This window comes from Microplitis demolitor, chromosome 3 (assembly GCF_026212275.2).
Source record: "Microplitis demolitor isolate Queensland-Clemson2020A chromosome 3, iyMicDemo2.1a, whole genome shotgun sequence".
Classification (NCBI taxonomy): domain Eukaryota; kingdom Metazoa; phylum Arthropoda; class Insecta; order Hymenoptera; family Braconidae; genus Microplitis; species Microplitis demolitor.
This window is the reverse complement of record NC_068547.1, coordinates 18,092,697-18,117,772: the sequence shown is the minus strand read 5'-3', so window position 1 is coordinate 18,117,772 and position 25,076 is coordinate 18,092,697. Positions and strand designations below refer to the sequence as shown.

General features: G+C 27.5%; 3 protein-coding genes across 4 annotated transcripts; 1 reads left to right on the top strand and 2 right to left on the bottom strand.

The window, feature by feature from the left end:
* The first annotated feature begins 1,187 nt into the window (after window positions 1-1,187).
* Window positions 1,188-14,638, top strand: LOC103572972 (KH domain-containing protein akap-1). 2 transcript variants are annotated; one of them, XM_008551807.3, is made up of 6 exons: window positions 1,188-1,386; window positions 7,943-8,884; window positions 8,965-9,477; window positions 9,658-9,873; window positions 11,106-11,236; window positions 11,336-14,638. In XM_008551807.3, exons 2-6 carry the CDS (start codon window positions 7,987-7,989, stop codon window positions 11,432-11,434), a joined length of 1,857 nt encoding a protein of 618 aa, XP_008550029.1. In that variant the 5' UTR covers window positions 1,188-1,386; window positions 7,943-7,986; the 3' UTR covers window positions 11,435-14,638. The 2 variants fall into 2 exon arrangements, with proteins under 2 accessions (XP_008550029.1, XP_008550030.1); XM_008551808.3 differs by lacking the exon at window positions 1,188-1,386 and adding an exon at window positions 6,468-6,731.
* Window positions 14,639-14,650: 12 nt separating this feature from the next.
* Window positions 14,651-18,712, bottom strand: LOC103572985 (tektin-4-like). The gene is made up of 7 exons (XM_053737418.1): window positions 18,545-18,712; window positions 17,614-17,855; window positions 17,030-17,339; window positions 16,648-16,781; window positions 16,334-16,556; window positions 15,898-16,052; window positions 14,651-14,867 (listed from the first exon to the last, which is right to left on the bottom strand). Exons 1-7 carry the CDS (start codon window positions 18,710-18,712, stop codon window positions 14,651-14,653), a joined length of 1,449 nt encoding a protein of 482 aa, XP_053593393.1.
* Window positions 18,713-19,610: 898 nt separating this feature from the next.
* On the bottom strand, window positions 19,611-22,426 carry LOC103572986 (tektin-4-like). The gene is made up of 7 exons (XM_014442698.1): window positions 22,268-22,426; window positions 21,912-22,204; window positions 21,541-21,850; window positions 21,259-21,473; window positions 20,876-21,098; window positions 19,896-20,050; window positions 19,611-19,827 (listed from the first exon to the last, which is right to left on the bottom strand). The coding sequence occupies exons 1-7, from the start codon at window positions 22,424-22,426 to the stop codon at window positions 19,611-19,613; spliced, it is 1,572 nt and encodes a 523-aa protein (XP_014298184.1).
* Window positions 22,427-25,076: the final 2,650 nt, after the last annotated feature.

The following is a 25,076-nucleotide window of genomic DNA, read 5'->3' as shown; positions in this document are numbered from 1 at the left end:
TAAATTTTTTTATGAAAAATATTATTGAAATATTAACACGACAACGACACTCAATAACGATTGCTGAACATTACACGACTGACGACACTTTTAACTAAACAAACACTCGTACTTATTAACACTCGAAACTGTAAATAACTTATTTGTAACATTATCACTTGAATTTATCACTTATAATTTTAATCACAAACGCACAACAAGTTTAAAGTTTAATTATCATTATTTATATCAAACACAAACACTTTGGACACTGTACCTAACTTTACTGTATTATAATTAAACTTTCAATTGTCACTCGTTAATTTATACAAATCATTACTTTAAAAGCTACGAAGAAATTATTTAAATACTTTTTATACTGAAACAATGAATAGTAATTAGTAAAAAAAACAAATGATTCACACCGATCATCGCGTCTTGTCTAACAAGCGTATTTCCGTTGAGAACTGAATAAAAAATGGCTGATCAGCGCAGCGTCGTGGGGATAAATGCGCAGCGTCTATTGGCTGGCATACTTGCGCGCGCATGGTTTATTCTACCGCGGAAATTTAAATTTCTGTTAAAATTTTGAGCAATAGCCATTTTATTATCATTGGTCGATAAAATAAATTCTCAACGTATAAATAAATATTATTCTTATTATTCATTTATTGATAAAAAACAATGGCAGCTTCAAAAAATTTAAAAATATAAAAATTTTATGAGTATGAATGTAGCAGATGTGAGATAAATTTTAAATTACAAATAAACGAATGAAACAATTAAAAATATAACGATAAAAAAAATGCACATTCTGATTTCAAAATTCTATAAATGCGCATTTTTTAAAAATTTTATCGAATTCAAGTTCAAATCACTTATTCAAAAAATTGACAACTGTCAGCTACGTTCAGATTCATAAAATTTTTAATTAATTTCAAATAGACAATTATTATTATTATTATTATTATTATAATAAACATGACCTAGTGCAATATAAATTCTAACGTTGTCATCCCTGATAATTTCAACAGCAGCAGTTCCTTGTACTTAAATATTTCAATAGACGGCGCTGCTAAAAGAAAGAAGACTTACTCACACATGCAGACATTGAAACTCATCTATATTCTATATTTACATGTTCATATAATAGACGAGCACACAAACACGAAAACGAGTATTTGTAGGTTGTGTATTGTATGTGTAGGAATCCATCGTGGTCGTGGGACTCCATAACGCCATATTGCCTGGTAAGCGAGTCAACGAAAAAACATTTGTGCTCACGTGAAATTTTTAAAATTAACATTATAAATAAATATAAACAATAATTAAGTGGACTGTGTCATACAGATAATTGATATTCGGATACAATCATCAACAATATTATCCTAAGTATCATAATAATTGGTAAGTCATTATATATAAAAAAATATATTATACCGGCGTCTATATATTATCGCCGCCCTCGTGTGCATATACGACTGCCGCACGGCTTTTTTTCATTTTATTTTTTTTATTTATTATACAATACGTTTACAGTTTATTTATCTCGCCAAAATAACATTTAAATACTCAGGTCATTAAACTACAGTTCTTTTATTTACAAATATATCATATTCTTACTTTCTCACAATTTATTTTTATTTGTGATAACGTTTTATAAATATCTTCCGGCATTTGAGTCGCTCATGGTGAGGACAATATGGACGCAAATGAATTCCAAAACGCAACATTTATTTAATTCAACTTCATTTTTTTACTGTCTAATAAATCTATCATTTTTATTACTTACACTTCAACTATATTATTATTTATAAATATATCAAAATGCCATTAATTATTTATTTATTTATCTACAAATTAATTGTTTTTTTTTACAATTATTTATAATTTTATTATCTTATTAAATTATCTATACATCAATTACAGATAATTTATAATAAATTAATGTATGATTTAATGATATGTGTAAGTCACGCATAACATTCTTTGTACTTTTGCTGTGTAATGCATAATTGTTTGAAATTTTTTTTTTTTTTTTTTTTTTTTTTTTTTTTTTTTTTTTTTTTTTTTTTTTTTCAAATACTAGCTATTACTACTTCTTATGCAATTGCAATTACGAATACAATAATACTGTTTATTATTTTTCAGTACGAGTTTGTTTTGTTTAATTTATTTATTTATGTTGATAAGTAGTTTGGTTCGGATCAAATTACTCTAATACTTTTTTTTTAACACATGTTAATTTATTTTTTAATCATACTTATCAATATATTTATATACATTTTTTTTGACAATTACAAAAAAAAATGGTAGTTGATAGCGGATATTTTTATTTATTTTTATTAATTTTTATCAGTAGAAAATATTTATTTTTATTTCCGTTGTATGTAATTCAGAAATGATTAAATATCTAAGAGATTTACTAAATAAAATAATATTTAGTTTTATTAGTGTGAGATAATTAACGTTATTATTTAATTGTTGATCTAACTTGTTAACTAGGTCGTGAATTAGAAGTGGTGTCTGTCCTGTAATTATTTCTTTGGTATATAACAATATCTTAATTTATTTTAAGTCTTATATTTTTATTAATTATTGTGTGTACGGAAAGGAAATAATAATTCGGGCAGTTATTGACACAGATGATATTAAACACTGATAATATATTTTTATAAAATGTGTGCTCAATAATAATTGAGTTACTTAAGTGATTTCAATCATTTGTTGAAATTTTTTTTATTAAGCTTAAATTTTATTACAATGGTTCTTATTCATGATACTGAAGTTAGCCGATGTCTAATAATTTTTGGATTTTTTTCAGTGATAAATAATAAAAACAACATTTTTAAAAAATTGCACCTGTAGTTTATTAAATTTTGTACATGTGCATATTTTTATTATTTTTTGTAATTTATTTTTGAAAATTGTTAATCGTTTGTTAACTTCTGGAACATTTTTATTCAAGACAAAAATGTTTTTTGTTAGAGGAAACGCCACCCATTTTCTTTTTCACATTTAAAGAAATTTGTCGAGGGATTTTAAGTCTTTTGATTTAAGAAAATCTCAAAATTTCATGTACCTGAAGATAGGAACGTTTTTCGCGCAACGAAAAGGAAAAAAAATTCATGCAATTTGACTGCTTAAGGAATAGTTTCGGGTTTGGGGGCTAGTCCAATATTTTCCGTTGGCTTACCAGCATTTATATGCAAAACATTTCAGATATCTAGTCTTCCAGTAGATTTTGTACTTTTCAATTTTATTTTCGTTTTGATCTTCGGGAACATGAAAAAAATTTTTTTTTAATTTATAATTTTTATCAATAAATTAAATTGAATTAATTATAAATCTTTTGCAGTCAATTTTTAAATTGTAGTTAATGATTTTTGATAAAGAAAATTAATTTACAAAATTATGAAATGAATTTATTTATGAGAATAGAGATGTTTAATACTACGGAAATGGAGGGAGTAACATAAATTTGCTTATTACAAAAATAGCCTTGACAATAACATCAAGTTTTTATAATTTATAAGAGAAAGCTAAAAAAGTCATTTGTATTTTGAGTGACGATAATTTTTTTTTACTTCTACTTTATTATTACAAACACGTGTAGACATACAGTTTGTTTTGGGAACGTTAATTTTTTTTTTCTTCATTTATTTTATTTATAATTTCTTTATCTTTATACAACAACACGTTTTTGCTTAATAATATTATTTTTCATATTAATTATTATGAATAATTAATTTTATTAATTTTGAAAAAATTGAAAATAATTTTAATTATGATGTGAAATATGAACAGTAAAGTATTTTCAAAATCAATTGGCTTATAAAAGTTTTAAACAAAATTATAATTAATAATCAAGACAATTAAATTTGTTTTTATTTTATCAAATCGTTGATGTTAAAAAAAAAATATTTTAATCAAAATCAAATAATATTTATTGATACGTAATATTTTTTTTTAAACTAATAAATTATGAAAAAATATTTTGATCATTTATAAATTTCCGATCAATAATAACCGTCATAAAAATTTATTTTTAAAATTATTGATAAAAATCGAGCGTAAAATCAAACAATAAATATTTAAAAATTTTTAATTTTAATGAACAAACAGTTAAAACTATTTCAACCTCAATGAATCATTAAATTATTAAACTCATATAAACTTTGCTTTAAAGCAAATGATATTTATTAAATAATTATATATGTTCGAACGTACAAAAAATTATTTTAACTTCATTTAATCTGACAAGTTGATAAATAATAAATTCTTTTTTTTTAATAGTAGTACACAGAAAAAAAAGAATTGTTTGACGCAAAAAATGTTTTTCACTATGAAATAAAAATTTTCTTAGGGTAAAAAGAAATTTCTCGGCGCAAATAATTTTTTCTTGTATCAAAAAATTTTTTCCTGCTCCAAAAAATTTTTTTCACTACAAGAAAATTTTTAATTTTAATTTATAATGCAAAAAGTTTCTTAGGACAAATAAAAACTTTTTGCGCCAAGAATTTTTTTTTTTTTGTATAAATTTATAAATATTAGTAGGGATAAATTTGACTTGAATTTATTTATTTAAAAAATTTAATTTACAATCGGAAACGTTTATTAGTAGTTTTTTCAAATCCAATATATAAACAATATAATGATATAGACCGTAATTTAAATTGTTAACAAGCTTCATAAAGTAGTAATGAAAAAGTAGTTTAAAAATAATTTCTTAGTGTATCGCTTAACTATCGATTATCGTAAGCTCACTGATAATTTGACTGTTTTATAATAGCGTCTCACATTAAAGCCATTGCCTCATTCAAATAGTGAAAATTTTATCAGACAACTATAAAATAATTTTTCCACTTGAAAAATACTCAAATAAATGAATAACGTGCTAGTAAATTTAAAAACTTTCTTTATGATATATATTCTTAGTCCCACAGGGATGCATCTCTGATACCTGCTCCGAAAAGCTAGACATTCATCAATTTTAACTTTTTCTTCTTCAAAGGACCGTCGATGTTTTTTTTTTAATTCTCTCTCTTCTCTAATTCTCTGTCGAATGGTCAAAAATTTTTATTTTTTTTTTTTTATCTGTGTAAATTATCTAATACCCGTGAACTTTTCGGTTACTTCACTGATTAAAACCATATATACTAAAACTACTACTATTACTACTATATCCATATATAAAAATATATAACTAGTTAAAGTTGTTAGTTAACTTGACTGACATTCCAAGCTTACATTGAATTACCAATACCTTTATATGCTTTACGTCACGTTGTTATCATGCATTGGAATCTGTTGAGACAAGTGAACTAGGATTTTCTACATTCTATTCCTATACTATTACTTGTTATTATTCTTTCACTTTGATCAAGTGGTCAAATTATAATAACAATAAATAAAAAAAAATTATTGAATATAACGTGAAAATATTTCCTATATAATTTTTCTTTTTATTTTTCTAGACTATTTATCAATTACAATAAATTAGTTTCTTACACTGCGAAAAATCAGGAGTGAATGCAGATTTTATTTAAATTCGAATTCACTCAGAGTTTCGGAGTTTTAAAAAAAAAATTACCTCGTATACAGAGCAAATAGTATATAGTTTATCTTTTCAACGGAGTGGCCTGGATTTTATTTAAATCCACATTCACTTCGATTCGGAGTTTTAATATTAAAATAAACTTCTTTCGGAGTAAATTTCGCTCCAAGGGGATTAATCAACTAAACAGTCATCTGCTTCGCATTCACTCCCAAAACTTTTTAGTGTAATGCCTGCATTATAAAAAATTTACGGAGTAAATGTGGAGCGGATGACTGTGTATTTAATCCCCTTTGAGTGAAATTAACTCCGGAGAGTTTATTTTTGACTTTAGTATTAAAACACCAAATTGGAGTGAATACGGATTTAAATAAAATCCAGATCACTTCGAAATCACTTAGCTGAGAAAACAAACTCTCTATTTACTCCGTATGCAGAGTGATTGTTTTTACCTCTGGAATTTCGAGTGATGAATTTGAATTCAAATAAAATCTGTAGTCACACCGAATTCACTCTCAGTTTTTACAGTACATATATATTACTTGTCGTTTCTCAATTTATATAGTTCATTTTTTTCCATGTATGATAAATAAAACCACGTTTTATTGTTGTTTATTTTTTTTTTCTTATCTGCAATATTGTTCACAATGTTTATGTATAAATGTTAACAAACTCATAATTTTATTAATATTGAATAATAAATAACAACAAAAAATAATAGAGGGCAATTTCAAATGGGAAAATCGACGTAATAGTCTTAGTACCTGTGGTAGCTCTTATCTGGTTATTCTCGCCTGATTTTAAGTCGAACGGCACGACGACCGCTGCCTGCTACTCGAGTTGTGGATATTATTATTATATATTACATGTAGACACGTAGTATTCGATGGCTGTTTAGCGGCGCGGCGCGTCTGCGTTCCGCTGTGGGTAGACCAGTTTTCAGTCGCCTTTCTGCTGTAAGACCACGTGCAGGAAGTTTAAGTCGTTGCTCTGTCATAGACCGCAGTATCACGATCGCTACTCGCGGACACCTTATAATAATTATCACGCTCAACATTTTATTTTCTTATTTTAATTTCAAATTTATTTATTGCTCTTATTACTCACCATCGAGTTTACCGACGATTTCTAATTCAATTTATCAAGTTATTATATTTTGTTTATTTAAATTATAATCAATATGGCTTTTACTTCGGTAAGTTCACTACAATTTTATTTTTATTTTTTTCCCACAAAAAAATTAAAAAATTTCGGAGCTAAAATTTCATTAATTCCATATTGAATATAATCCGATAGAAAATAATTTATCGGTTTAAAATAAATTATTTTTATTACAAAAAAAGTTTTATATATAAATCTTCAAAATTATAATTAATTTATAATTTAAGCTGTAATTTAATTGAATTGATTTTAATATTATGTAAACCATATGTCCCAGTTGGTGTATTAATACATTAGTACATGAGTATCGATTGATTGATTTAAAGACCAAGTTGATAAAAATTAATTTACCGTGATTTATTGTATTCGTTATATTGTTAGACAGTTGATTATTAGTTTTTTATAATTTACTGTTTTTTTACGCTGTATTATCACTATCACTATTACTATTATTATTAGGAGTAAAGTTATTCGCAAAGTTTGTTAATATAGAGAATAGTTGTTATGTATACATGTACATATGTGTATGTATTGTGAAAAAGTTTAAATGATATTTAACGACAGCTTGTGTGCATGCGAATTGGCCATAGGAATAAAACCGGTCGCCCGCACTTGAGGCAACTTCTCTGAGAAAGTTCAACGAGATTTTTGCTCTCGTATGTTACATTCTCTTCGGCCTCTTAGAGTCTGCCAATTCAAGAACACACGTGGCAAAATTTCTTCACCGCTCAATTATTATCGATTGATCGATCTATCGTTTTTTTTCTTCTTATTATTCTAATTCAAATCAATGTAAATGCACTGATTTTTAAACTTATTTATGTTAATGCCACGTAGCTTTTTTAGAAAAATTTTATGATAAAAAATATATATCAGCGTAACTTCAATACAGGTTTAATGTGTATTGTCTTTATCGGCAGTTATCGATAAATTAGTCAGTAATTTTAATAGCCCCGGGTTATTACGTTTTTTTTTTATTGTTCAAGGTAACAAAGTATTTTTTTTTTCCTTATTATTCTCTTTGTTAGAATTTTAAAAAATAATTACAACTTTTAAAAGTTTGAACCATTAAAAAAATATCTAATTACAAATAATTAAACGGAAATTTTGATTTGCTTTAATTATAAGTTTATTTTTTATTATTTCGTTTATCAAAAATAAAAAGATTTTTACTTGTCATTAATTTTTTTGCAAACATTAATTTCATTAAATAACTTGGGTATCATTAGATTATTTTTTTTTTAGCTTTTAATATTTTTCCACAAAAACGGCTACCGTGGACACCAATCATGTCTGTCAAAAATTTACAATTAATGAAGTGGAGTTTTCCGGCACTTGCTTTTATTATTGGGTTTTTTTGGTACAAACGTCGAGGAGTAGATCGAGTTGACCCCGGTGGGATATCCAAGTCGGATAAAAAATCATCAACAGTAACAACAACAACATCAACAGCTAATGAGTCAAACGGTGAAATAAATATACCGAAAAATAATAATTTGAGTCTATACGACTCGGGAATTCACGTTGAAGATTCATTTGGCTCAATAAACACATTAAATCGAGTATCATTAAAAGAATCAGTTGTTACTTGTAGTCCGCGCAAAGTAAGTGAAAGCTTAGATATACCAATGAAGAAATCAGATTCAATGACAATGTCAATGTCAATGAGATCAAGAAAATCATCGGGTAATAGTTTACCTTGGTATGAAGACGTCGAGGATTTGCCTGAAATGAAGGAAATAGTATTGGGCAGTAATCCAAAATCATCAAATTTTGACTTGATGATTCGTAAAAAACCTCCAGTTATTCTTGAAAATATCGAGGACAATAATAATACAAGTTCTGACCCTGTCTCAGAGCAAGTTATTGTCAATAATGTTGAATCAGTTGATAAGCAGGAACAAGTTGAGAACAAAACCCAAGAGAAAGAGGATAAAATTGAAGTAGAAGGAGAAGATCAAGAAGAATTAGAACAAACAGTTGTTGCAACTCCTCAAATAAGATCACGTTCAATTAGCATTGAAACTTGTGATAAAACAAATGACACTGTTTCCACAACTGATGAGAGTAAAACAGGACAAGCTTTATCTGAAAGAGATTCTGCAAATCATAGTCCTGTTTCTGGTGTATTGGACGGCAGTGTAAATGATGATATCAGAAGTGAAGGCAGTACAGACAGTGGAAAAGGTAATTTCATTTATTTTAATATATTTTTATTTTTATTTGCAAAAATTATTACTAACTTATATTTATTTATGAATAAACAGGTGGAAGTATTAATGGAAAAGTATCAAAAACTAATGACAAAATATTTTATGAATTTATAATTCCTGAAAAATACGTTGGAAAACTTATCGGAAGACAGGGATATTCAATAAAAAGTCTCAATGACCAAGCAAATGTTAACATCACCATTGATTTTCATCCAACAGAAGAAAACTTAAGATTATGTATAATTGAAGGACTATCAGAAAATATTACGAGAGCATTAGACTTAATTAGACAAAAGTTTTCGAAAAGAAACTACTCAGACTTATCATTTGAACAAGTTAATATAACGACAACACCCAAAGAAATAATATGGGTGCCAGAATTAATGCAACTCCAATTAATTGACGGTCTCAATAATGATGTATTGGTGTGTCATATTTTACAACCAAATCGTTTATTCATACAATTACCCACACATCCTACGTATCCCACATTGAAGCTATTAGATTATAACATGACACAATTCTATAGCACTGTCGAATCACCTCATGTGCCAGACCAACTTAACCGTAAGTGTCGTCATTCATTTATTCATTCAACAATCTACCCCTTCAATATCTGTCTTGTATCTATACTATCTCTCTATACTATTATTTCTCTTCTCACTTTCACTCGCAAAATTATTCATTATTTAATTAACCATCATAATAATTATTATGTATTTTTTAATTATCTTTATTAATTTACAGGCGGTATGATTGTCGTTGCACCCTGGTACGATAAATGGGTTAGAGCTTTTGTTGAAGAACCAGATGCTGAAGGTTTACAACATTTAGTGCGTTTAGTTGATCATGGTGGTTTCTGGACATTTGGCAGTTCTGAAATGCGTCAAATAAGATCTGAATTTCTTACATTGCCTTTCCAAACTTTAGAAGTTAATTTAGCTAATGTAAAACCTATTGCCGGTAAGTCTTATTCATTTTTTTATCTGACAACTTTTGTAGAATAAATTTGAAAATTATCTATTGCAATATTTCTTTGTTTTATCACAACTTTGTTAGACTTTGGTATGCATAAACAATATTATTTTAATTATGATTATAAGTAGACAAAAACACTATCCAATATCATGTGACATTACTTGATATCGCATTTGTGTACAGCCTTCTTATCAATTTTATTTCATATGCATGATTAATGTTAATTAATTTTCGCAAATCAACATAAAGTAAAAACATCGAGCATTTAAATGTTGACAGTTATTATATTCTTCTATTGTCGGTAATTATAAATAATATTAGTCAAGGCTAACCGATATTTATAGGCTGTTTTTTTATTTTATTTCAATAAGTCATGATACGGCGTTTCGAATATAGTAAGCATGTGGCATCTTCTGGTATCTAATGAAAAGTCATATAATACATGAAAAATTTTTCTTTAACTACAACTATTGTTTTATAGAAATATATATAAATAGAACATTGTTTTACTTTTCATATGTAATTCAGAACCGTCGTATTAGTCAACTTAACAATAATTAATAGGCTAAAATATTTTATCAATTCAAATTTTATCTGATTTTACCAAATGCTTACTTTTGCAAAACTTGATAATGAAATTAATTTTTATTAGTCAGTATTAGATTAGAATGACTTGTAAATAAAATATAGGAGTGTGCGAATAGTATGAACTTACAAATTATTCGTATCGAGTCGAATAATTCGTATATTTTTAAATATTACGAAACTTTCCGAACTCATAAATTCTTGAATAATTCGAAAATTTACGAATAATTCAAAAATTTTCTTTTCAACGACTTAAAGTTGTAATATTTTTTTCAATAGTTTAAATTATCGTTAAAGGTAAATAGAGCTAAGGCACGAATCTACGAAAAAATCATTTTTGATTACTTTAAAAACTGAGCTTACCATAAAATAAAAAATTGAATATTTGAAAGTTGACCAGAATTTCTCGATTTTAATCGAGTAATTTGAAAAGCTACAAATAATTCAAAAACTTTCGGATAATTTTAAGATTGACGAATAATTTGAAGTTTCGAATTTCAAAACGATTCGATTTGAATCCGATTCGCACACCTTTAATAAAATAACTGTACAAAAATAAATTATACCGATAATTGAAGACTGTATTTATGTTAATTGATAATATTTACAATTTTTTTTTTTTTTTTTTATAGGCGAATGGTCGCAAGAAGCGTACGATGTAGTAGCTCAACTTTGTAGTAATTGTATTAGTCAAGCACAGATCGAAGGATATATTGATACAGAAGTTTTCATCAGTTTATATATCACATTACCTAAATATGGGGTAAGTTAATAAATTATTTACTATTATTATTATTATTGTTGTTTTTAATTAAAATAAAATTTATATAATAATAAAATTATTATTTTGTTTATTTTTCAGGTGATATCCCTTGCTGATGAATTAATAGCACGTGGTTACGCGGAGTCTGTAAGTTTTGAAGAATTATTAACAGAGCAATGTACGCCGTTGGTAGCATAATCTGTGTGATTTTTAAAATAGACTCCGTACCTGCGTAAGTCAGATAGATTTATTATTATTGATAATGATAAATAATTATAAATGTGTGATTAAAAGCGTAAATGTATGAATGATTTATATATTTAAATGGCAATAAGTTTATCGTTTCGTTTTAAAAACTTTTCATATTCATACTATTCACTATATTCAAATCAGTAACATTAAAATATTAAATACAAAGTTAAAACTTTGAAAATATCTCATTCAATTTACTACAATCATTCGTTTAAAATTGATATTTATTTTTTTCATGACATTTATAATTAATAATGCATGTTTATTTTTTTTCCACTATATTTTATCGGCGTACTTTGAAAGTCGATTATATATCAGATTTGAAATTAATGTTTCGACTTTATTAAGACAATGTTTTATTAAACTTCATCACTTGAAGTATTTAATTGCAGCGCGTCTTATAAATTAAAAATAATAATTAGTTTGAGTGTTTAGAAACAGTAATTGATAATCGATAATGATAAATGATAAATATAAAAAAAAACAACAATAATTTTTTCCGAATAGATTGAGTTGATTGTGGATGTTTTTTATGAGCCATAATTATTTCTTCTTGCATAATGACGATAGTTTTCTGCATTTATTATTCTTACTAAAGAATAAGAAAAAAAAATAATTAAACAGTGACATTTTTTTTGGATTGAATTCCCTTGAAAATATTAATTTAATTACAAGATAGAGTTGTGCTTTTTACGAGACTTTCAGGCTTAGTTTTGGTCGTCATACATCTTCCTGTAAATATTGTATCATTATATATCCGCTTATTAAATATTTATACTTTATTATATATACTGATTAAGCGTATTAATAAATGGAATAAAAAATATGAAAACAAAAAAAAAGTTGAGTATGATGGTAATAATGATGGTGAGGATAGTAATGAGTTTAGTCGTAGAAGTTGAGACTTGAGGGTATTCTCAGCCAGTGTCCCCCACTTTTTAAAAATATGAAATTTCTTTCAACTATCACCCTGAAGTTAGACGACATTTAATAATTCTTGAATGTTTTTTTTTTTACCAAATTAATTGCAGAAAAAAAAACTATAAATAATGCTCATGTAGAAAATTTTAAAAACTACAGGCGTAATTTTTGAAAATATTTGTTTTTTTTTAATTTATCATTTTTAAAGGAATTCAAAAATTATTAGACGTCGGCTAACTTCAGTGTCATTTTCAATAACCATAAGCGTATTAAAATTTTGTTAATTAATTAAAAAAAAGACAATTTCCCCGAGATATAGACTTTAAAAAAAATTATCGCTGATATCAATTAGTGAAATAAAATTTGTTGAATAAATTTCAGCTTAAGAAATTTGAAAATTCTAATTATGAAATTGACATGAAAACTTTACTGAAATTTATTTTCCAAATTTCGTTTAACTCCTAATTGATATCAATTGTAATTTTTTTTTAAATCTACATCTCAGCGAAATTGTAAGTTGTCCGTTTTTCAATTAAGGTTTTAATTATTTTTTAATTAATCGATAAAATTTTGATATGCTCACAATAATTGGAAGTCATTGAAAATTTTTAAAAAGTGAGAGGCACTGTAAGAATGCCCTTAAGTATTACGCGTTTTGTTTCTTATTATATTTGAATATCGCAAGTCATAGAAAAAAAATGATTTTTTTCTTTCTATATTTTTGTTGAAAGGAATAGAATCTGCGGCGATAAAATATAAAATATTTGTAATAACAATAATAATATTACATACTGAGCGTCAAAGACCCTCTACATATAATTAAAATATAACAATAATAAATCACGATAGCTGGGAGATGAAGTTTTCATGACGATAAATATAAAGATAATTAATAATAATAATAATAATAATAATAACAATAATATTTACAATTATAATGATAACAAAAGAAATGAGTATCATAGAATAGTAAAATTAATATTACAAAAAAAAAAAAAAAACATAAAAAATGAAAGAAAAATATTTTACAATGCCTCAAGTTATTAAAAAATGTTTATATAATTGTTATTCGATATTTTTTCATATAATTTTCATACGTAATTTTTGATATGTATGTATCTAATAATTATAATAGTAATAATTATTATTATCTCGTTAATATTCGAGATATAATTAAAATTTTTGATATAAAAAAATATAAATAGTGATAGAGGAGAGAAAAAAAAAAGAAAATTCATTGATTGAAACAACTTAAATACTTCTATAAATTTTCATACTAAATTTAATTGTATAAATATTAAAAGAAAAAATTAATAGTAGAATTTTTTTTTATTTTTATCTGCCAAGTTATTATGATATAAGTTTAGTTGTTTTACTTATTCGTTTATTAACTATAATTTATATTTTTATATTAATAATAATAATAATTACAGTCGTTAAGTCTCGTTGACGGTGCATTTTTAATTTTAAATTAAGAATTGTACATTATAAGAGACTGAATAAAATATGCATTAAATTTATTAAAAAAAAAAAAAAAAGTAAATAAATAAAAAATGAAAAAAAAAAAAAAAATAAAAATATTTGCGCAATTAATAATATTTGTGCTCAGCTTAACTTCCAATACTGTTTTTTATAACAAATGTTAAATGAGATACACAGAAACTGTTGATTTCAGAACTGAAAATTAAAAAAAATAAATATTTTTCTAGTTATATTATTATTATAATTAAGAAATGGCTCATGAGTGATTACGACATATTATATAACCAACACGTCATTATCAACGAGATAGTAATTTTTTTCTTTTATTATTTTATTTTATTGCTTTTTTTTTTTAATATTTAATCATACGAGCAAAAGATTTTTTTCTTTTAATCACATTGCATAAGATTAAGAAATACTTAAAGGTCTAAATTGATATTCGTTTGCTAACATCAGGAAAAAAGTTATAAAAATTTTTAGAAACTGTCTGTACATAAATATCAATTTTATGACCCAGCTATCAGTTAACTTATCATCACTATTTTACTTATTATCATTATTATTATTGTCGAGAAGTAAAGTGATTTGTACATATACTTCAGTGTAGTAATCTTTGGCGTTTTCATAAAAAAAAATTTTTTTTTTTCATTATTATTTTTATTTCATTATTGGTTTTATAATTTTAAATATTTTGTCATAATTAATAGCATTTGATTATTAAAATAAATAAATATAAAATAATATTTATTATTATTATTTTTATTGATAGCCGTAGAGAGTTTGTTCTGAAGGGTAGAATGATCTCATTGCTCGGCATCGTTCACCATCGATCCATAAACTTTTTCGTTTTACCATTATTTCGTGTTGAATTTTTTTATATGAGTTATTTAGTTCTTCGCTTTTATCTTTAGTTAGATTTATTTTACTTGATAGTGCACTTACACCATCGGAAACATCTTTAACTTGATCAATTAAACTATTCATTGAATAAAAATTGATTTTTTATTTATTATTATTTTCTTTTTTATTTAAAAATCTATTAAGGCCATTCTTAGACAGTCTCCCCACTTTTTAAAAATTTTTAATGACAACTGTCATAAGCGTATCAAAATTTTGTCAATTAATTCAAAAAAAATTAGAGCAACAATTGAAAAAAGGACAATTTTGCTGAGACAAATTTGAATAGTATCTTATGTGTCAAGGGATAAAACAAAAAGATTTCAGACCAGGGTGAAATTGGCTGAGTCATAGATGAGGGCTGATATTACCCGCAGTCTAAAATCGTGTTTCCTCCTGATTTACTCACTATTTTTCATGATTACCTGAATTTAAAATTGAAGTTTTAGGGTCAGCAGCCAGTCAGAAACAAGTTAATTTAATACCAATGGTGTAATCAACTATTAGCATAAGCGTAAATTATCATTTGTAATTTACAATTAAGCAGAAACAATAACTACTATTTATTAATGACACTAATTCTTATTAAATTTAATTACAGTCGGAACTGTTATTTACGTAAATGAAATTAATGGTCTGAAATTACTATTAAATAAATGACAAGTATCAGAGTTTGAATTGTAGAAGCCTTCAGTCAGCGGGCAGAAAAATTATTTTTTTTTTCCCAAGGGACGAAACACAAATTTTTCTGTCCGCTGATTGAACGCATCCACAATTTACGCGTTTTCTAATATTAATTCGTGGCATTAAACTGAAATTAACGTCTTTCAACTGGCTGTTGATACTGAAAATTCAAATTTCGATACTGGTATCATGAAAAAAAATTACGGTTGAGATCAATTGGGAGTTTACTCCTAATTAATAACAACTGAAAGTATTTTTTTTTAAATCTATCTTGGCGAATTTATCACTAGTTGTCTTTTTTTCAATTAATGCTTCAACTATTTTTTACTTAATTAATAAAATTTTAATACTAAGGTCATTGAATAATTTCAAAAAGTGGGGACACTGTCTGATAATTTCTTTACAATTAACAAAACAATAGATACCTAAATTGTGTAAAATCTCGACACTGCTCAATATCTTGACGTCTCAAACGCATATTCAAACGAGTCTGAGCGCATTTAATTGGCGCGTCTAATTTTCTTATTGCCTTAGACGTATCTACAATAACTTTTTCAGAATCAGCTAAGGATTTTAGACACTAAAAAAATAAAAAAATAATAAATGTTTTATATGAAATAAAATAACACATTTTAAATAATAATAAAAAGCAATCTAAAGTACTGTCATTACATATTATTAAATATATAAAAAAACAACTTTCATAATAACTATATTAAACAGTGAAAGGAAGAAATTAATATTCATTTTAGGAAAGCCAATTTTTTATTTTTTAAACACTCAATTTTATAATGATGATGATGATACATAATAATTAGTGTATTGAGAGAAAATAAAAATGATGAATAATCAATAAATTACCTCAAGTAAAGCACGTTCAAGTCTTCTGCAAGCTTGATCAGTTTCGTTGAATTTATTAGCTAAAGCAACGTCTACTTGACAAGCTTGGAGTAGTAAACATTTAACAAATCTATCAATATGATCTTTAATATTTAATTTAAGTACTCTAGATCTATTGATTGATATTTGAGTGTACGCTATTGATTCTTTGGTTAATTGTTCATGTCCTACTGGTGTACATTGTCTATTGATAATTTTAATAATTAATGGATTAAATAAAATAAAATAAATTTAAAGCTGAAAAGAATTATTAGTTTTTATTTATCCAAAAATACCCAGCTGGCAATTGAGCACATCCTGGTTTCCATTGGATTGTTTTAGAGTTATTGTTTAAACCGATGCAAACTGTATCAATATCATAAGCGTCTTTTTTATTTGACCAATCATATTCCAGTCGTTGTTTTGCATCCTTCAGTTCATTTATTTTATTCCTTACATCCTCGATAAAGTTTTTTATTAATTTTATTATTTCTGTACAAAGTGCTTCTTCCTAAATTTTATTTTATTTTTAAAATCATCCATTGTTTTTTTATCAATAATAAACTCAAAAAAATATACATATTTTCATTTAATTATCATCAGTGTATAATTAAATAAAAAATTGCGTTTGTAAAATATAGATTTGACTTTTTTATAAAAATGAAAATAAAAAAATACTTTAAGTATTTCTTCAGTAACTGAATCATGAACAAGATCTTCTTCTGATCTCGTATTTCTCACACGCTTTAAATCCTGGTCGATATTTATGATTGATTGTACTGCACGATTGCTCTTCATCAATTGTTGTATTAAATTTTTTGTACTCTCTAATTCATCCGTTACGTCTTTGTTAATGCGCTCCAATTCGCGCTTCGAATTAAATAAATTCCGCGCGTTAACTGTTAAGTAATATTTATTATCCAAATCATTTTCATCAACGCGATTGTAAATTTCGTTTTCTGTTTGTTGTGATGTAAAAGCTATATTTCTATACAAATATTTACAATAATTCATTAGTTTTTTAATTTTTGAATAATTACCCTGATAGCCAAATGGCGCGAAACTGGCGTCAAACTAACAGCCTTACTAGACACTAAGTTGGCCGCAAAAGTTGGTATTTCCAAAGTTAATAGACACTTTTTGAGATAGTTGGTGGCCAAAAGTGGTTGACAACTTGTTGTCAAGTTGGTCGTAAACTAATGAATACCAACTTTATGACGAGCAACTCGTGTTATCAGGGTAATGAATAAATTTTTTAATACTTGATATCATTAATCGATCCATCAGCGTCTCGCGATACAGCCTCATTGTGTAAATACCATTCGGCGGGACTAAATCGTGAAACGGTAAATTTATCTACTGATGGTCTAGTTCTCGTTTGCTGAGCAAGATTTGTCCATTTATCGAGTGGCAAACTTGATAAACAACCAACTGATGTTAAAATTGAATCTCTACACAATTCTTCTTCTTCATTTTCTTCTAATTCTTGCGGTTCTGGTAATCCCTTAGAAAATTTAACAGGCCTTTAAATTTCAATTAATTATTTATAAGCAGAACTTCACCTCTTTCGATCAATAAAACTTTTTTTTTTATACCCAGGAAACCAGAGTTTCAGCTCGGAAATTGTAATGAAACTTTTAATATCTCGATGATGTACAGTAGATATAAAATATTTCAGTTAAACTTTTTAGCTCTCTTACACGTAAAATAACATAAATTTGACGTAATATTAAAGCCGATATTTTTCATCAAGTTTGTATGTAATTTTACGTGTGAGAGAGACCAAAATTGAAATGAAATTTTTTGTACTTAGACGTCATCGAGATGTCAAATGTTTCATATTAATTTTTGAGTTAAAATGTTGATCATCTAGAGAAATCTTATGGAAGTTAATTTTTGATCTCACGTATACGTCAAATATCTGCTTCAATTTGACTATTGGTTGAGCTCAACTAGCTATTTGATATAATTAGTAATTAGAATAGTAATCAAGTACTTTGGAATTCATTTTTGTATTCCAAGGATAATATTACATCCTTTTTTAATTTTTTAATTAATTCTATCAACTAACATAAATTACTAAAAGCCAATCAAACTTCTAAATTCATTAGGAAAATTTTCAATAAAAAATAAACGCATCCGCACTTTCACAAATTTTCCAACAAACGATTATTTTGTACATAGAAAAATTACCTCTTCAGGATTTTTTGGAGGATAATACAAATTTTGTTCTCTTGTGCTTAATTTTATTTCATTATTCTCTGAAGATTCTTTGTCATCAAAATAAACTGAATTTCTATCAAGACAATCCTGTGCATAAAATTTTTTCGATGTTTCACATCTTGTTTTGCTACTAGACATTTTAAAAATAATTATTTATTTCTTGATAAAAAATATTCTCATAAATATTTAAATGTTAGCCTAACAATTTATTTGAACGTGACCGATAAAAATAAATGAATGTTTATACTATACAATGACTTTCAATTGTTATCAGTTTAAAATTTAATTAAATAATTTAAAAAAAATTATCTGAATACTGTCTGAGAATGACCCTAATTTAAAAAATTTGAATACGGTTGCGACAGCTAAAAGTCATTGAATATTTTTAAAAAGTAGAGAATATTATCTAAGCCAAGTAGCACAGTGACAACTTTAAGATGTCATAAAGATGTCTTTTAAAAGGACAAGACAATTTTATTTTTTTCTCAAAGCCAAGTTTTTTTAAATAAATAAGAGATACAGATGTCAGTTCTAAAGTCATAGAAAATTTGTGTTATTTTTCCCGCCTTAAAAAAGTAATTTCATTTAAAAAATCGTTAAGATGATAACTTATTTGACAATCATTTGTAAAATACTTTTTGTCATCACTTGTGTCAAATTTTTCAAGCAGGAATTTTTTCAATGACATAAATTTCTGATCGTTTCATCAAAATTTTGGTGCACTCAATAGGTCGAAAAGCAACCTCAAAACTGCTATCTTATAGATGTCAGAAAGTCAAGTCTACTACTTGGAAGAATACCCTTAATAATAAAAAAAAACTTAATTATAAAATAATTAAAATTTATAAAATTAATTGAAAAAAAAAGAAAAAAATTTATTATAAGATAATTGTAGGATGATAAAAAATGAAATAAGACAGATATAAAGTACAAGATAAAATGAACAATGTAAAAATGTAATTCTAAAAGGATTAAAAATTCATTGATATCAGTCGAGCCGTGATATGTAGCTTGGAAATGGGGACGGAGTAGGATTTTATACGTGGCCAGACAATGCTTCTGCTGAGGGGTAGAATGAACGTAACAATTGTCCACGATCTCTATCTATGTAAAGAGTTTTTCTCTTTACCATTATTTCACGTTCCAAGTCACCGCGGGATTTTACTAGACCCGCCTGTGTTTCCTCCGCTTGTCGCAATTGATCAGCCATTGACGTTAAATTTTCTCCGATAGTTTTCACTTCTTCAATCAATCTTTACAACAACCAAATAAATTAATTGATTAATTAATTAAATGACATAAATAATAAAATCAAAATTACCCATATTGTGGAATGTCACGACAATTTTCAACATTTCTACGCTCGAGCCGAATACTCAAACGTGTTTGTGCCACTTTCATAGCATCTTTCAAACCTCTATTTGCTCCTCGCAATTCTTCAATTAATTTTTCGGTATCTGATAATTGATTCAGACACTAAAAAAAAACATTAAAAAATCAATTAATTTTTCCTTCGTCGGGTAGAGTTTCTAGTTCTGGGCACTTCAAATTTGGATAAGCTGATTTATCTACGCGATTCTATCATATCCCAAAATATTCTCTACTTCTTGTAGTAACAATTTTTATTATATTCTTCATAGAAGAGAGCAACATGGGCCCTTTAAAATTTTTTTACAATTTTAAAAATTTGAATCAGTCCTACGCTGAGAAAAATAGAGACAAAAATGTATAAATATTTACCGTCCTGTCGGCCAAACTTGAAATAGGAAGTTGAGTCATTAAAAAATTATTATACTTCACTATAATTATTATCAGAGCCTCTAAAATTTTTTATTCTCCGCTATCAATAAGTTTTAAGTCCATAATATTTTTTGTAGTGTAACATAATAATTTTTTGGTGACTCAATTTAAGCCAGCATAATAAAAATTTGTACATTTTTTGAGTCCATTCGAATTTTTATTCCAATAGTTTAATTAAAATTTTTGCATTTCATAATTAAAAATAAAATATACACTATAAAAAATTGGGAGTGATTACGGATTTTAATTCAATCAAAATTCACTCCATGACTCGGAGTTTCGGAGTTTTAAAAAAAATCACTTCGCATACGGAGTAAATATGGAGTTTGTTTTCTCAGCTAAGTGATTTCGGAGTGATTTGAATTTCATTTAAATCCGCATTCACTCTGCGTTTATTTCGCTAATTTTTTACAGTGTAAACTTTGCGTGAATGTCTTAGTGTCAAAAACTAGCACTTTTACGTTATTTAATTACAATCATAGTAACAATAATGATTATTACATTAACTAATTCTTTTTCCAATGCCTGGCAAACTTGTTCAGTGACATTGACATTTTCCGTCAATGCCAAGTCAACTTGAGTCGCTTGTTGTCGCAAATCTCTGACAACTCGCAAATAAGTATCATTTAAAGTTGCTCTTAGAGATGTCGATTTTTGTCGAATATTTTCGCAAGTTATCAAATTTTCTTTTGTAAAATTATCATATCCTTCTGGCGATGATTGCCTTTAATGTAAATTCATAACAATATTCATAATAATAATAATTATTATTATACATAATTAAATACATCAGCAGAAAAACAAATAGATTGCGAATGAAAGCAAAGTTATTAAATAGTTAAACACATTTTTAACTGTTAAAGTTAATTATAATTTTAACTTACTCAGGTGGAACTCTCGTAGCTCCAGGCTTCATCATAATTAACGGAGAATCATTAGTAAATCCAACACACGTTGAATCATTAGCATAAGCATCAACTTTATCGGTTAAATCAAATTCAAGGCGTGTTTTAACAGCTTTTAATTCCGATAATTCATCTTCTATTGATTCACGGGTTTTATTAAGTACATCTCTTACAACAGCGCACAATGCTACCTCCTAAATAATTTTAATATTTGTTCTCTTCATCAATTATTCTCTTTATTTTTATTTTTTTAATGAGTACCTTTACAAGTTCATCTTCAACTTTATCACGTACAAGATCAGGTTCCATTCTTGTTGACCGTATTTGCAAAAATTCACCAGCAATTGACTCAGGAATAGTCAACACCGAGAGTGATTGCTTAACACGTCGATGCTCAGTTTCAAGTAATTCAATCTCGTCAGTGAGTTCAATAAGTGCACGCTCGAGCTCCGTTTTCCAGTGATGAATTTCTCCAGCTCGTCCACTCAATCTGTCTCTATTCTCCAGTTGATTTTTGTCTGTTTCTCTATAAATTATTTTGTTATGCTCTCGTACATTCTTCGCCAATGTCCTAGTAAATTTAAAAAAATTACTTATTGATTTATTTGTTAACATAAATTTTAAGTTAATACCTGGCGTTATTAATCATTCGACTTGATTGATCAAAAAAAGTTTGATTATGACTCCGCCACTGAGCGGGAGTGTACCGAGTCATAGAGTAACGATCAACAACCGGCCTCAAGCCAGTCATTCCAGACCTAGGAGAAAAAACAGGCCGACCAGTTGCCCAAGGACCCACTGGACCCATCGGTCCTTCATCGATTGCTGGAATATTGTCGTCGGGTTGAGGAAAATACGCTGGAGGTTTTCCATCGTCTGCTGTACGTTCTCTTAATGCATCAACCGTTGGACAATCTCCTGCTTCCTTTTCTTTTTATTAGACAAATTTCAAATAAATAAATAAATTTTATATAAATAAACAGCTTACCGGCTTGTAATTAAAGTTTTCAATGCCACAAGGTTCTATTTTCGGACTAGGGGTTAAATTTTCAGCCGTCGGACGTTCGTCAATACGAGATCGTTCATCACGGACCCTCCCTGGGTCATTTGAGCTGCATCTCAAGTCCAGATACTGACGGTTCAGCATCCTGACTGACAATATTTATAGGCTTAGTTTTCAAAAGATACAAAAGAAAAAAGTAATTAAAGGTGCGTGGCAGCTACAGATGATGATTTATCGTTAATAATCACGAGCTTACTTGATCGTCGGGATGCTGGTAGATTCTGTTAGTTGTTCCGGCGACTCAACCTGGATTTTTAGTGTACACGCAACACGAGCTCTGGGTTTATTACGGTCACGGTGTTGTGAGGGACGAAGGGCGAAGGGACACAGGGTTACCAAGGTGGCATTGCAACTGGGGAAGTTAAACAACTAAACGCTTCCTATTGATCGGACAATATAACTCCGAAGGCAGAAAGGTGAAAATAAAATTTATTTTTTTTTTTCATCCTGTATTTATTTTTTTATTGACAATTTATTACAGAGCATTCATTCTATTGTTTTTTTGTTGATTGCTTCATAAATTTATTTATCGACGGATTGTAACCAAACAAATTTTATTTACGACGTATTTATTGATTTATATATTTTTTGTTTTTTGCTGAAGGGCATTCTCAGTCCCCCCCCCCCACTTTTTCAAAATATTCAATGACTGAACTGTCTGTATTAAAATTTTGTTAATTAATTGTAGTAGTCCCGGCGAAAAATTCGTCCTTCCACTAGCATTAGTTAGCACGTATTTCCTAAACCCCCACTACCCATTTTAGGACGACTTTTTCGCCGAGACTACTATAAACAGGACAACGCAGTTACAATTTCACTGAGATATAGATTTAAAAAAAAAATATAGTTGTCATCAATTAGGAGTTGAACGAAATTTGGTAAATAACTCAAGTAGCACACTTGCCTTTGTGACATCTATATCAGTTTTTAAGCTACTTTTTGACATATCGATAAGGCATCAATATGTTGATAAAACGATCAGAAATTGTCACCGAAAAAACATCTACTTAAAAGACTTAACACAAGTGACGACAAAAAGCAAATTGCAAATAGTGGTAAAATAAGTCATCTAAATGACTTTTTAATTAATATAAGGCAGGAAAAACAAGACAAATATTCTCTGTCTCTGGAACCAACATTTGCATGCTGTATTTATACCAAAAAAGGTGACTTTGAGTAAAAAAAAAAATTTATCATCTTTTTAAAAGACATCTTGAAGTAGCCTCTGTGCACTTTGGAAAATTTCAGCCTAAAAATTTGACATTCCAAATTAAAATATTGACAAGAAAATTTTACTAAAATTAATTTTCCAAATTTCGTTCAACTCCTAATTGACATCAATTGCAAATAATTTTTTTTTTAAATCTGCCTCGGCAGAATCGTAACTGCTTCAACTTTTTTTTATTTAATTATTAAAATTTTAATGCGGTTATTACAATTGAAAGTCATTGAACATTTTAAAAAAGTGTGGGCACTGTCTGAGAATACCTTTAACAGTAAATAATATCTGATTTAAACAATTATCTATAAGAATAGATTTTTATATAAAAGATATATGTGATTTGAATTAATTGAATTGAATTAATGACTTTTTATAATAGAAAACTACAATATTTAAATAAGATAAAGATATATAAATTTGCAAGACATGTAAATAGCGAATAAATCAGACTGATGTAAAAGCACACAGACAAGACGATTGAAGTTGAAAATCTGTTTAACCGAGCGGTTGTCGGGCGTAAAACCCTCTGGAATCTAAATCCTCGAACGTTGGCCGCGGCGGTTGGCGCGAACCCGAGGCGTGCCTGACAGGGTGGTCAGAAGGCCTCGTACAGTTTATTCAAGCGAACGACGAGGCTCAACAGAGCACACATTGCTGTCCTACACGAGTTTGCGACACGACGAACAAGAGAATATGTATCTATATATCTACACAGATATTCTTCTCACACCCTCAATCCTTCACCCAAACTCTAATCCAAGTGGCCCGTTGTTCATCTCTGGTGCTTGAACGACACTTCCAATTCATCCGGCAGCTTATCTTGTTATTGTTCGTCACTATATAAATACTCGAAACTAATACATGTTAATAAACAATTAAAGTAGCTGCAGAAAGACAAAAAAAAATAAAATAAATTTGTCGAGTGGTGAAAAAAAGAAAAGACCAAATTTCGTTCGTGCCATTTTAAGGCTTTTCAACCCTTGATACTTTAAACTGCGAGCTTTTCTTCTCCCTTACCCAGCCAGCGATCCAGCCATCGAGCCATTCAGCCAGCCGGTCGGCATATATATAAGCTCCAAGGGTAGAGATACTCTCGGCAGTATTATTATCGCGTAGCAGTAGTGCGAATGAAAAGAGGATTCGTTGTTGGGACATTTCGCGGTATACCGAGCCATTAGATCGTGTAAACGCTATTTTATGATCCGTACAAAGCTTATAACCGTGTATATACATCCAACTTTAAGTAATATTTAAATAAGAACAATAAAAATAAAAATCAACGATCCATTTTATATTTTTACCAAAGTAAAAACTCTGCTGTAAATTCTTATTTAAATAAGACCACGTAATTTTTACATAAAACATAAAATTTATTCCACGGTTTACTCTTAATTGAATTTCAATAATAAAAAATAAAAAAATAGAGGACCGAACATCTTTTACTGCAATTCTTTTATTTACTTTTACAAAAAATAAACAGGAAACTTAAAAGTAAAAAAAGTATACATTTTT